At 38.2% G+C, this 14932-nt stretch overlaps 1 protein-coding gene across 4 annotated transcripts in view; it reads right to left on the minus strand.

The window, feature by feature from the left end:
• The window catches only part of csnk1a1 (casein kinase 1, alpha 1), a 33641-nt gene extending 20973 nt beyond the window's left edge, over positions 1 to 12668 (minus strand). For 2 of the 4 annotated variants that reach the window (XM_051421261.1, XM_051421259.1), the window contains exons 1-4: positions 11923 to 12667; positions 11538 to 11644; positions 4095 to 4221; positions 2230 to 2328 (exon numbers count right to left, since the gene is read on the minus strand). In XM_051421261.1, the coding sequence (XP_051277221.1) occupies positions 2230 to 2328; positions 4095 to 4221; positions 11538 to 11644; positions 11923 to 12045 (456 nt within the window). In that variant the 5' untranslated portion in view covers positions 12046 to 12667. Of the gene's footprint in view, positions 1 to 2229; positions 2329 to 4094; positions 4222 to 11537; positions 11645 to 11922 lie in introns of all 4 variants that reach the window. The other 2 variants (XM_051421262.1, XM_051421260.1) reach the window with 2 other exon arrangements.
• Between the last annotated feature and the right edge of the window lie 2264 nt (positions 12669 to 14932).

Genomic DNA, 14932 nt, shown 5'->3' on the forward strand with positions numbered 1-14932 from the left:
AAACTTTGTCAGTTTAAAACCATCAGTGAAAATCTTTCTAAATTTGACTAAATGTTTGTGTCAATAAAGCATGTTACTGAATTGTCTGTTGACAAATACATCATATGTTACAGTGTTTCCTCTATGTTGATTTTGGAGCGGCGGCCCGCCGCTGTTAAATTTCTGCCGCCACGGTATCAGAAATGGGGCAGACGCACAATGTAGTCACGGTTGCCTAAATTTAAATGATCCTGCCAACATAATGGACCCCCGTTGGCTGCCGCTCACATTGCAATTTAACAACAAGTAGAACTATTCAGAGGTTATTGGGGCTGTCGACTATTAAACTAACAGCTCCACCAAAAATGTCACAGCGGTGGGTCTGTTTTAATTGGACAACGTTCAACTTGTCAGTTCTCAGCTCAACGTCCTGATATAAAACATCTGGAAACATTAAGACGGTAAATATATTTGTTTGTGTCGCAGCGAAGTGTCACTTCTGTTTCATACGTAAAACGTTTGCCGACGTGACGGTGGGGTGTTCGAGCGGGCCTGCTGCCGCTGCTAAAAAAAAATCCTAGAGGAAACACTGTGTTAAGTCCATTCACTAATGAATGCATAGATTTAGTATAATGAAACAAGACTAAACTGTCTTTTTTTCAAGAAAATGTTTTCAATGTGATTTTTGTCCTGCCAGATAGACCCTTACAATTCCAAACCAAAACTGTGTTCTCAGTATAATAAAGTCCTATCTGAAAAACACCTGTTCTAAAATCTTCATTTAAAATATGAAAACGTACGATATTGGACATCAGAATGTCTTTGGGGTATTGAAGACTAGATGGGTCATAATTTGTAGTTTGTAGATTTCTTAATGCAAAGTATTTGCTTAAACGACACCAAAAATAGCCTCTCACAAACGTATGCCCTTTAATTCAAGGATACTCCAATAGTGAGGGATAACTGTAATTTGTGTCATATTTGTTTCAGTACATTTCATTGACATAAGGTTTAATTGTTGAATACAAACGTAAAGAAGTCAGAGTAAAATCTGAAGGAAAATTATTTTAATATATTGATAAAATTTTTATTAATTCTAGCCTAAACACAACCTTAAAAACAAATCTACTGAATTCTACTTTGGATGCTTAATAATTTTAACCAACTTAAACCTCCTCAACAGACATCCCTCGCAACCAAGTCTGGCCTTCAGCTCCTGACAGTCCTGGATCCACAACAGATTTACTCGCTCAACTGAAAATCTACCCACATTTAGGGCTTGGCAGGTGTTAATTTCAAACCAACTGGACAACTGAGCAATTGTTTATGAATACATTTAAATTACTTTTTTAAACCATTAATATAATTATGACCCACATAGACTTTGATATTAGGGTGCCTGTTATTTTGACAAATAGAGAGAGCTTTGCTGCATGTTAGTTGTCTATCTAGAATGTGAAAAGGCCCAATAGCTCCAAACCACTCCAAATGCAGATGCAGGAACCTTAGAATGCTTGCATTTCTGATTTCTACATATAACTGGTTATCCGGGGGTAACTGTCATGCACATCTTCAAAATTTACATGCAGGTACGCATAAACACACAATGTGATTTTAGAGATTATAAAATTGACGAAAAACAATGAAAACCATATACTTTTACTAATTGATTAAATCAACATTGATACTCAAATATACAGACATTGGTAATTGTCTGTTTTTTCTGATTGTCTACCTGATAAATGCATATGACTGCAGTATTATTAAACTTGTCAGTGAAGCCCTGAAAGACTTTTTTTTTCCTCCACCATCAAACACATTTTTCAGACCTCCTCCACTAATTGTACTAGTTATGTCTGCTGTCCTTTCTTTAAATTTTTTTATTATCATCATCATTATCAATAATTTTTTTTTATAGGGTAATAACCATTAGTGGTTGTTGCTGATGCTGAGACCAGGCAATGTTGCTGTCATAAGTGATAAAAGTATGACATTTGATACTACGGTTTGCAGGCTAAAGCAAAAGCATGCATGGACCAAGTGCCAATTACAAGTTTTTTCTGAAACAGCAGTGGGTCAAGTCATCGCCATAGGAAGGGTCTTTTAGAAGTAATTTGACATCTCTGAAGGGCTCACCATTTCTAAAGTTAATTTGTAGATCAGCTAGGGATCAGGACTGTGGAGTTAACATAGCTACCATGACCACAGATCTTCAATAATCCATACTTACAGTATGTGGACAGGTCTTACCTTGTTACAGTGACGGCCAATGCCCATAAGAAAGTTGTCTGGTTTGATATCTCTGTGGATGAAGTTCTTTGTGTGTACATATTCAATTCTGCTGATCATCTGAAAATGACAAGAAGGGCACAGTTAAATATAAAAGTTATATACCATCCTCCCAGTTATCTACATGATACACTGAAATGTGTCCAGTGATGTAGGGGCGATTTCAGACAGGAGTACATACAATTATGGGCATTTTAGAGTCACCAATAGACCTTTGTCAGAGGACAGTTTGATGTGTTATAGCAGGAAAAACTGGTTTAATTAATGACATTAATCAAAATACCTCAGTAAGCCAACACAGCCCCTATTAACCCTTTAAGCGCCAAAGTCGCAAAATTGCGACAGGACGCGGTACTGAATCAAACAGCTGTTTTCTCCTAATAGATTGTTATATCTCATTCATACTCCCCTCCACTAGTTGGCAGACATCCCGTACTTAGACCTTAGCTCAGAAAAACATGTTTCAATGCAAAATGTTCAAGGAAGTCCCGTCCAAACTGTTGGGTGAGAAACCGGAAATAGTGTGCCACGACGCTATTTATGCTGAAGCGGTATTGCTGGATTTAGGAGTTATTGAGATGAAATAAACGAAAATGGCAAGCAAAAAGTTGACACTTATGGAAGTGATGGGTCTCTTCTATTCGCTGACTCTGATTCTGAAGGGGAAAATCTACCTTTGGGAGATGACGGCCGGTCGATTAGTGAGCGTGATAGTCACGGTGCGTCTTTGCACTGGTGCTGCCGGGCAGAGCGAGGAAAACACACAAGCACAAACACACGACCCTTTGCCTAACATAGGTGGGAGTACTACACAAACTCGTGGTATCAGTAGGGGAGCTAATGGATGTGGTAGAAGTAGCGGGGGTGGTGAGAATAGCGCTGGGATCAGCGTTAGTGTTCACTCTTCCTACCACGCCGGTCACAGTGCGTCCATGCGCGGCAGTGGTGCAGCCATCTGATGCGGCAGTGTGTCTGTCCATTTGTTAAGCTATGTGGGGGGGTCGCAATATTGTTCATATTGTCTCTGTACTGTGCCTTGCAATGAGAGATTCCACACTCTACAAATACTACAAACTTTTATCTGGATAGATGGGCACAGATTAGGCCTCTGCAGCTAAAAGATGCCTACTGTTACTACCACTGTTATTATGATCATATTATAATAATAATAATAATAATAATAATAATAATAATAATAAAGAAGAGAATGAAAAAGAAAAGAAAAAGTGTACTCCAATGGGGGGGTGGTGGTGGGTAAAAAATCATAAAAAACGCCTACTGTTTACATGAGTTTTGTGGTAGTAATAGTTCTAGTTTACGACTGTTGGCTTACAATTTACTTTAACCTGTTCATTTGATATGTGGACAACATAACAAATAGATGGAGGGGGTGAATCTGATGACATAGGTTCAACTCTCTTTCAAAATATCAGGTATTTCATGGAAATTATATAACCCAATATGGCCGTCACCATATGACGTCATAATATGCAAATTAGGTGGGGAGATTTACTCCCTAGATAAACTTTAGGTCATTCTCAATATTTGTCTCATTTACACTTTGTCTCTATCTCAAACCACTTTCAAGCCAGAGCCTTCTGAAATTTAGATGTCAAAATCTAGTATTTTTAAAAATTAAACCCGGCGCCTAAAGGGTTAATGTTATTAGTCTTTGGACTGTGAGGGAACTGGGAACCCTAACCTAAGCAGAGATCATGTTTATCCCACACAGACCAAAGCCAACAGGTTAGAACTGTGTTTCTCAGGCATGTTCACTGCTTCAAAAGATTACATAGGAGGTGAGTGTGTGTGCAAGTGTTAGCTACCTGGTCTGCCAGCATGAGGACCGTTTTCATGGTGAAACGGCGAGAGCAGAAGTTAAACAGGTCCTCCAGACTGGGTCCAAGCAGATCCATGACTAGGACATTGTAGTCCTTCTCTTGGCCATACCACCTGGGGACACAATAGTGATATTATTAGGGTGGCAGACTCCACGGAAAGCGGTCAATGGAGTCTGTAGATAAAAACGAATAATTCTAAGGTAACAAAAACACAGAATATTATTTTTAAGTGATTAAAAACCTATGAAAAAACATACCTAAAGGAATGTATGTTGAAGTACAAGGAATTGATTGTTTTGCTTTAGTTTTTAACTGTTGGGTATTGAAAAATGAATTCATAAACATTAAACGACCAATCCAATATTGGCTTTAACTAATGACTAGGACCATCTTTAGTTGGGGACAGCTCAGGAAATTGTGATGCAAAAATGATCATTCCACCAATTCTGAATTCTATCACAATCGTACTGTCAAAAATTATCGCAATATGATTTCTTACCATATTGTGCAGCCCTACCTACCCTACCCTTCACGAGTCAGATGTGAAAGTATTCTGACACCGTCTTTATAATAAATAAATAAGAAAAAAAAAAAACAACCTACAATTGTGTTCTCAGCCAATCAATACAAAAAGATATTGAAAATATATCAATACCGCTTTTTTATTGATTCTATCATATATGCTGCCGTACTTTGTTTTTTGACAATGAACACAAAAACAACAACTTGCTTTTGGGATTTTTTTTTTTTTCTTTCACCCACGATTCTGTTTTTATTTTTTAAATACATTTTATTGAGTTTAAACAAAGAACAGCACAACACACAATACCCCCCATCCCAGCCAGCCATACAACATAACCAAAACAGGGAAAATTAAATTTAAAATACAGAGAAATAAGTGAATAAGATTAACAACAATGATAAAAGAAAACAAAACTGTCTGGAATTGAGTATTGTTTGGTTGGCTGGTCTTTCTCCGTGTGTCTCTACAGAGCAGTGTGACTTTGGACTGTACAGGAGGGACAGAGAGATTTGATCACAGACACTTGTACTGTGAGTGAGAGGTGTTTTGCTGAAGCAACGGCACAAAACAGAGTGAGAGAGAGGTATAGAAATATTTTCAGTTAGTTATGAAACTAATGGCAGAGAAAACGCACTGGGCGCCATAGTCTAGGTCAGGGGTGCCCAACCTTTTTTGACCCAAGATCTACTTTTCAAGTAGCCAACCACCTGAGATCTACCAGTCCAGTGTCAACATCGCAAACCCACACACATCGTTTCCAGCCTGCAGCAACTAACCTCACAACTTTCTTGTTGTCACACAACTACTAGACATCACAAACCTCTTTATTTTAATTCATTTATACAAACTCATCAACTTTGCCAACCCAATAAAGTTGGCTTCACATGTTTTCATATTTTTTGACCAAACAATAAAAACGATGAATACAATGACAGAAGGGTACAAAAGGTATAAAATACAAGACATAAAAAGCTTCCCATTTAAATGAGTGATACTAGAAAAGTATAAAAACACACTCAGTATAAAATAACAAACACATCTACAAACCAACAGGAAATAAAAACGGACTTAAAAAAATTGTAACAAACAAGACTAATAAAATAAAAATTGTATCTGTGAAATCGCATGCCACATACATAACCGAATTTAGCTAGCTGCTGAACAATATCCTTATTAGCATTCGCCTAAAAAACAAAATATAATACCAAAAACACTCGACATGTCAACAAAAACAAACATCTTCCCAAACACATAACAAGCTTATTTAAAAACTTCGTAAGCATAAACACTCAAAGTACCTGGAAAAGGGAGATGTAAATAAGCATAAATTCTTCTCCCGCGGTTTCACTAACAATGAGGCTCAGAGCTCCCCCCTCACTGCGTGTATCACAAATCAAATCACGCGATCTCTCAAAACAGTTGGGTGGATATTTGCCGATGTGAACTATGAACCTAGCTAGTTCCCGACTTCACAGCACGAGCTGAACGATGAATCTAACACACCAAGAGAGGCGGAACTTAAGGCAGAACAGCCAGTCATCAGCCGGTCACACTCAAAGCCGGTGGCATGCTTGAGGCAACAACAGGAGAGGGAGGGGGAGAGGGGGCAGCCGCAGCGCAGACACAGAGCAGCCAGAGAAACGGAGCGACTGTAGTAAGGCGTTCGTGCAAAACTGCGGAAAAACTGCAGTGCGTATCCTGCGTTTAAGAGCGCGTAACCGCTCTGATCGCTAGCTTCTAGCTACTGTTGACAGCTGTCAACTTCCTGTCATGCATGTCACGCGCTACCATAGTTTAAACGTGACCTACTTTTTTCTTTTTCTCTTTTCTTTAATACTTTTATTGTGGACGTGTTTAAGAGACTGATAGGGTGCGCAGGCAAGGACTCATGATAAGCTGTAGTGTACATTTAATACAAAATATAACACACACCCCTCGCGGTCGACTTGGGATCAGTCCGCAGTCTACCAGTAGACAGTAGTAGTGGCTGCCATGCAAGGAGCAATTTGGGATTCAGTATCACTTCGTAAGCAGTAAGAGGAGCCGGGGATCGAACCACCAACCTTGCGATTAGCAATAAAATGGAAATACAGTATTTGGAGCCTACAACTGAATTTGTTGCAAGAAGTCCTAATAAAAACAAACAAGGTTAATTCTTTAACTCTGGGTGAGACTAGCTATTACAAGTGATACATTTACCATTTAACAGTATGTCCTCATAGCTGTCAAGCCACAGGAATGTCACAGCCCATTCAGGGAGATGCTGTGATATTATTGCCCACGGCCTTTGTGGAAATTCTGACATAAAGACAAAGTTTGTAAAAATGATTGTGCTTTTTAATCAGCAACTGCTTTGATGCGCTTATACCAAGTGCATGTACCTTACATTTGGCAACAGGGGGGAAATATGACTTAATATTGAACCTCTGTAGCCTACTTTTAGAGCAACAGAGTAGACACATCATTTTAGAAAGCAGAAATTCACCAAGTTAACATTCCTTACTGAGGTGTAGCCAGTGTTAGCAGTAAGAGGCTGGTTAGCTCACCTATGATCCCCCAGTCTTAACTACAGGGGTTTCACTTAGGGACCACCAATAAATGGCCGCTTGAATTACACAAAACCAATGGAAGTGTAATTCAAGCTAGTGTTAACTTGCCTACATTAGGTAAATTGGTCTTATGTAGCACATCTATTTTCATCCCTAATGTGTAATATATTTTATATAAATATTTGGATAAAATTATTACCTTAAAAATCTTAAAGATTTAAATTTCCAAGGCTGCTGAAGTGTTGGAAACAACTACTTTTCCACTGCATAGTACGACTCGACTCTACTTGATCTTTTTTATAGTTTTCCATTATGGACTGTACCTGGTACATTTTTGGTACCACCTCAGTCGGACAGCACCTTCAGGACAGCATGGGAAAAACAAAGACCGTCAAACGGAATGGCAGTAGGGCAAAACGAAATACATATTAGGTTGCTATGGTGGTTTTATGTAATTTATTATTAGCGTCTCATTTTCCCGAACTGTGTTGCTATAACAATCAGCTCAGAGTCAAGCCGTAACTTTTAATGGAAATATGGCTACACACACTTAAAAAAAAGGTGCATTACACCATATAAATAACCAGGGTTCTTTCAGCTTCATAACATTAACATTTTAATTCACCACTGGTTTCTTAAACTGCACTAAAGGGTTAAGTCAGAGTGAAAAAATTGCGCAAGAATGGGGAAGACCGAAACTATGATAGGTGGTGACTGTATAAAAGGTAAGCCAAGTTGTTGTAGTAGGAGTGGAGGAGGGGCAGCAGGGCCAGCTGGTTGGACAGGATCTAACAAGACTTTGCTGCAACAAGAAACTAGTATTGCCAGTGAAAGATTAAATAACAGTCCTTTGCTTCAAAACCTGCAGGAAATGTTGAACAAAACAATGACGAAAATTACCAGCTTTCCCATCTTCAGCTAATATTGTCCTATGAAACCAAATTTGATTTATGGTCAGGAATAACAGGTGCCTAATGGCATACCGGTGTTTTACAACCAATTATTACAGCTTACTTCCTGGTGCATACTTAAAGTATTTCAAGTTGCTGGCACTTCTTTCTCTTCAATGCCCACCAGCATTGCTGGGTTGAATGACAGAAGTTACCTTAACCACCAGGCGTAATTTTGTGAAGGTGTGAGAGTTTATGTTTCAACCAAGTCATCGTGGCTTACTGGCTTCACATTGTTGCTATTCAAGCATGTGCCAGCTGTACTATACACTGTAAATTTTAGCCATATATACAAGAGGGAAGGAATATCAACAACCAAATGCTGGTATTTTCTATCTCCGCCAGCCATTTTAACATGTACATTGGCAGATTATTTTTCCTAACAGAGTAGTATACTACACAATTTATACTATATAATAGTGCTACAGTTGGGGCAAGATGTACAGCGTGTATTGAAAAGGAAAATTAACTGTTTTCCCTCTTATTAACAATTATAAAACAACAATAACCCACAACTAACTCTTTAACAGGGCAAAACACAATGGTACAAAGCAATTTATGACAATTTGTTTCTTAGAACATTTGAGAATACTTAAATACTATTTTATGTCTAAGGGAATTTCCCCCTTATGTGACTTAGGGTGGCTCAACAGTGCAGTATGATGGCCATATTTGTTGTTTTTGCTAATTACTTTGTAAGTGGGACAATGGACAATTTTTAATCTCAGTACCTGCTTGTGCTAATCACCTGTACTCTCCCTTATCCTGCCTCCTTGGTCTCTGACCCTGTTAACTGCAGACTTTCAGCCAAAAAAAACAACTTTTAATTAACATATTTGGTGAAGACTCCAGTTAAACACAGTCACTTCTTAGACCAAAACACTGTTGAACACAAATTGATTGACACAAATTCATCATTTTCTACTACAAAACTGCTTGTGTTTGCAGTCCAGAGGTTTTTTCCAGCGTGAGAGAGGCAGAGGTTGTTGTCATGAAAAACAAATACTGAACATGATGTAGCGTCACATGCAGTTTTGGTGGTGGCTAACGGTTGGCTTCTCCGTAGCGCGGTATGGTAGCCCTACTTATGTCAGTCAAACTATATTGTTTTATGTAAACGTTCTGTTTTTACTATGTTGCTGTTTGTACAATAAAAACAGTTTTATGTTTAAAAATCCATAAAATTGGGCCAGTCTTGCAAAAAAAATGATGTTGTGAAACAGACAAATATCATACAAATATTTGGTCACATCCCCCAGCACTATTCCCAACACAAAGAGAACAGTATATAATCTAATACATTTATCTATATTAAAAAGGTTGTCAATGTCAACATAGTGATTTAACACTAATGCAAAATACTATATCAACTGACTGCTATTTTCTGTGGACCACTACAATTTGTCACAAGCACTTCTGTCCATTGTGTTGCAGAAGTTACTCAGATTTGTACTATTTTCAGGACATTGTAGACAAACACCATTTGTAAGAAGATGTTGAAAATGCCTCAACACTTGCTAAACAGGCTGAGATCAAGTTTTCATTGGGGGTGGAAGCACACAGAGAGGAATGCAGGAAGTCTGAGTTGCCACTTTTCAGAGTGTTGGTTGGTACGACTTTAAGATAGTAACACAAAGTCACTGGGTAACAGGAATATTTTCCTCAAGAACAAAAGGGGCCATGATGACCCATTTCACTTCTTAAAAGTGTGAACCTCTATTTATGATGATCCATAAAACATGCTTGACTTTTCCATAAAATGGTATTCATTAAAAAAAAAAAAAGAAAAAGGTAGAAATTAGGGCAGGGTGACATAGCTGAAAATCGATAATTTATATATTTTTGCCAAGACCAGGTAGAAGGAGGAGTGAATTTAACCACCTTAATTTGAATCAGCATTGTTACTGAGTAGTTATCCATTGCGGACTGCCTGGGTATTGTTTCTTGAGATGTAAAATGTAGGACATGACTTACGACAAGCTCATAACACACTCTAACAAGGAATATGATATTTATGAGACCGGTATGAATTTCATGCATTTAAGTAAGACAACTTAACAGTTTTCTTATTGCTAATGATGAAATATCTACTGACAATACACGTTGCTATTGTTTAGTTGCCCAGGCCTAATACAAACAGACTTCTCTTGATTCTACAGAAAAAGTTTGTGTGTGATTAGTTATTTCACAGATTTATTTGACTGAGCCATGATACTACTGAACAATGCTGTACTGTTGCAATTATAACATGCACCTTAACACAAAATGTTTTCAGTTTTCAGAAGAATTTCAAATGTTTTAAATGTATGTTCTTAAAAACATTAAAAACTGAATGATAGTGATTTTTCTGTGGACTTGGTCTTAAGTGTGCAAACGCACCGTTAAGCTCTTCATGTATTCTCACTCACTCAAAACGTGTATAACAAACAATCATCATCATATGATTGTACAATAAACTATTATCCGTTTTTTGCTAAATTACCTTGCATTGATTGCAAATAACCTCTTATCACTTGCATAACATTTACATATTATTTCCATGTTACAGTGTACACAGAATGAATATGCTTACTGTACTTCCACTATGGTACATCTAGTATAACGATGATCAATCATACACATCCTTCTCCTTTTATCCAATAGATGTGGATCCAAAAATCCCAACTACTATTCTGCAGCCACAAGTCAATTTATATGCCTGCACGCACGCACGCGCGCGCACACACACACACACACACACACACACACACACACACACACAAAGGGTAAAGCAGCAGACTATGAACACTAGTACACAGTTTATATTCAACAGTGTGGAACTGAAGCACAGTTTGTGTCTCTCCAACGTTGCCATTTGCGCTGCACTCCACACTTAATATTTACTTAAACACAAGAAAAAATATTGAGCATATTGTAAGCCGTTCGAGGGTGAGGGTAAGGGAAGGCAACGTAAGGGCTGAAATCAAGCTGTCAAACACGATTCTACAGTAGGGCTTGGATTGTTGTTTTCGCCTCTGTGCTCCGCCGCCATTTTCTAGCAGGGCAAGTCAGAGGAGGACATGTTGGGAGCGCTACACAACAAAAGAGGAGCGGCCATTTCCAACCACATACTTGCTTTTTCCTCAACCCTGACAACTGTAATTGACGATAAAAGTACACATAAGGGATCTACACAGGACTGTTAGAAAGCAACCTAAGATGTTACGTGAAATCAACAATTTTAAGCGTGTGCACCAAATACATCGATGCTAGAATAGACTAGGTAAGATAAGGCAGATTACAAGGCCTGGTCGCAAACAAGGTTGCTACCATTTAGTTTAGTTCTACCACACTCATACAGGCAAACGATTAAATATAGTAACAATTTGCCAGTTACACAGGACGATGTAAAAATAATTCCCTTTACCTGATGTGTGGAATCCCGACACCACCTTGTAGGATTTTGTACAGCTTGCTTTCGTATAACAACTGTGGATGTCTGGCTTTTTGTGACTCCAATTTTACAGCTACCTCCTGAAAATGACACAAAGATATCGTTAATATTTACAGCTCTGTTGTCACTGTGCGAGTTACAGTAACGACACATTCCTAGACACATGCGGTTAGCTGGACAATGCATATGAATACATTGTGTAGCTGCTTTAGCCAAATCAATTTAACAACTTGATGACTGTGACGTTAGACTGGCTAACTTATAAAAGCTATGTTGCAATCTGCCTCAAATATTGGTTTCGAACTTTTCCACAATAACATAGACGAATGAAACGTTAGACGATGATGAAGTGAATTACCTCTCCATTTGTGATGTTGATGGCCAGGTATATGTCACCGAAAGATCCCGATCCAATTTTTCTGACAAGCTTGTATTTTCCACCGACTATGAATTCGGCTTTGGAGCCACTGCTGCTTGCCATAGTGTCCACCAAATGACAATCGCCACCTGATTATCTTTAGGAAATTCTGTGTGGCAGCCCAGTTGTCAGCAATTGTGTCCAATTGTTGTTGATGAGGGTAATTATGGATTTACGTTAGCTGTTACTCCACACAATATTGTCGACAACTAACATCAACGTTACAAGCAAGTTGGAAAATAGATTACTCCTGTCGTAATTCGCTTTATTCATAGGCTACCGGCTACAATGGATCTTCGTTCAATAAAAACCTCCTCACGGAATGCCGTGTCAATATCGAAGTATATAACGTTACATCCAAAACTAAATCCGAAAAGCTGACGGCCTTCAACAACCACCGAGCTACCTCGAAGTAGCAGCTAGTGAAATCTAGCGTTGGCTAACGTTAGCATCAAGCTAACGTTGTCGCAAGGACCGCCGCGGAAAAAATGTCCGGACCTCCTCCGTGTTGAGGGGCAAAAACTGACTGTTTAATTACACTTCCGATGGTGTTGTTGCTTCTTCAATATTTTCAGTCCTTTAAGAGCGTTTTCGACAAACTTCAAGGGTCGCAACCGTCTGTACAAAGCGCAGCCCACTCACTCCGCCATCTTGTCTTCTCTACCCTTTCTCTCAGCTGGTTTCCGTTGGAGGCGATTAGCTAAGGTTAGACATCTCATGACCCCTTCAGGTGCTATGGGAAATAATAGAATCAAGACTCATGCCATACCTGAACGCCGCAAATGTGATACATTAAGGAAAAGGACTGTTGTTCTATATGATCCAGGCAATGTACCCAGTCAACAGCTGCAAATGTAATCGTTAATATAAGTTAAGTTAATAAAAACATTCATTTATTATTTAATATCTTTTGATTAATAGAATGCTTATTTATGCTGAATCTATTGCATATATCTTGATTTTTAACTAATGTGCACCTGTGCGTCTTTTTGACCTAGATTTCAAATATAAAAACGAAGTAACCATCGAAGCTACTGGGCACTCTGTAATTATTTGTATAAGGTCTGTGTTGTTGGTTTTTGTCAAGTTTGACCCCAGATTGCTTGAATGCACCCACAGGTGGTTTATGGGTGTTACCATATTCTCACCAAATCAGGCGTTGTGGCAATTAGTGCAGGGTTGTTCATCCGCTGTGAAAAAATCAGAATGTCACTGACCACCACACTTTTCACCGCAGGTTCACTTTTATTTTTTGGCATCCACTGTGGCCCCCAAAGCCATAGTCTAAACAGACTACTCCCACTGAAATGGGAGAATGATATTTCCATTACATCTGAATATGGCCATGGAATAGGCTGCATTATGTTGCTACGGTCAGCAAAATAGCCTAGTTTGAGGAATAGATATGTATATTGTTCTGTATTTTAGATTTATACATATACAAATACAGTATATTTATAATATAATATATATTATGATATAATATATAAGGTGGTGCCAAAGCTTGGGCAGGCCAAAAGCCAGGATTGTGGTCAGATTTTTGAGTCTCTTGTCTGTAAATTTTATTTCCCAATGGTCTGAATAATGCTCTTTTAAAGCCTTATCTACACTGCCAGGGGGAAAAAATCTAAAAGTATTAGATTTTATACACACATTGAATAAAAATACTGTAATCAGCCCATAAATTATTCACTAAGTAGATTTGAAAGTAGTTCTTAGATTTGAAAATATACAGAGGAGGTAAATGGAGACTGTAGCTTCTCCAAGGTGCAACTAGAAATAAATGAGGAGGCTGTGTTTTCTTGTTGCAACTGTTGTCAGTAAAAAGAAGGCCTAAAGCCACAGTCAGACTGACAATATTAGTGGCATCTAGTAGATCTATTAGTAGTAGATAATTGCAGATAGCAATTTTCTTGCTATACCCCCCTCTTCATAGTGCAAAAGAGAAACTATGCTGAGCACAAAATGCATGAAAAATGTGAACCATCCCTATATAGAGCCAGTGTTTTGTTCAACATTGCGGTTCAACATGGCTGACTCTTTAGAAAAAAAGGTCTCATTCTAAAGTAACAAAAACAAAATTCGTATTTCCAGGTGATTCTACATTAATGAAAACATAGTTATGAATATTACATTCAATTTCTGCCAATATATCCTCCTAAATGTAACACACTGGACCTCTAAAAAACTAACAAACAAACAAACAACAATTCATATTATCTAGAAATGCCCCGTTCGTTGGTCTCTCAAAAACATAGAGTACATATAGAGTAGAGTGTCCCTTGCAGTGCTAGTGGTATGAAGTTTAAGTGGAATATGCGGATTTATGTTGGCAAGGGTGTAACGTGGGTGGCCTTTTAGCTTGAGCAAGATACTGAACCCCAAATTGCTCCCGATGCTGTGCATCGGTGTATGAATGTGTATGAATGCATTAGTTTCTGTTTGATGGGCTTTGCCATCACTGAGTAAATGTGTGTGAAAGGGTGAATGTAGCACGTAGTGTAAAAGCGCTTTGAGTGGTCGGAAGGCTAGAAGGCCGCTATACAAGTACAGGTCCATTTACCATTTACCATTTAACATATACGTTTATATATTTATACATTTAGGCACCACAGTAACCAAAAAGAAAAGTCTTACTTTCTTGTTTAGCCCATAACTTTACTGAACGTCACACGCTGAGTTATTCAGTAATGCCTGTATATATTTTGTTTTGCTTCTACCCTCTCACATTGTCACTGAAACTACTTTCTAAACTTAACTAACTCTTTTATGATCCTGCAATAATTTCCATATCTATCCATACTTAATGTTTACCTTTTAAGGTGAAAGACAGACTATTGTTTTTATTTCTGTGTCCTCCTCTTTATCTCTCCATTCAACCCCATTTCAGTATTCTGGCCTAAATTACTGAATAGCATCCTATCAACTAAAACACACGTTTTTTTTCATC

This window comes from Dicentrarchus labrax, unplaced genomic scaffold (assembly GCF_905237075.1).
Source record: "Dicentrarchus labrax unplaced genomic scaffold, dlabrax2021, whole genome shotgun sequence".
In the NCBI taxonomy this organism is placed as follows: domain Eukaryota; kingdom Metazoa; phylum Chordata; class Actinopteri; family Moronidae; genus Dicentrarchus; species Dicentrarchus labrax.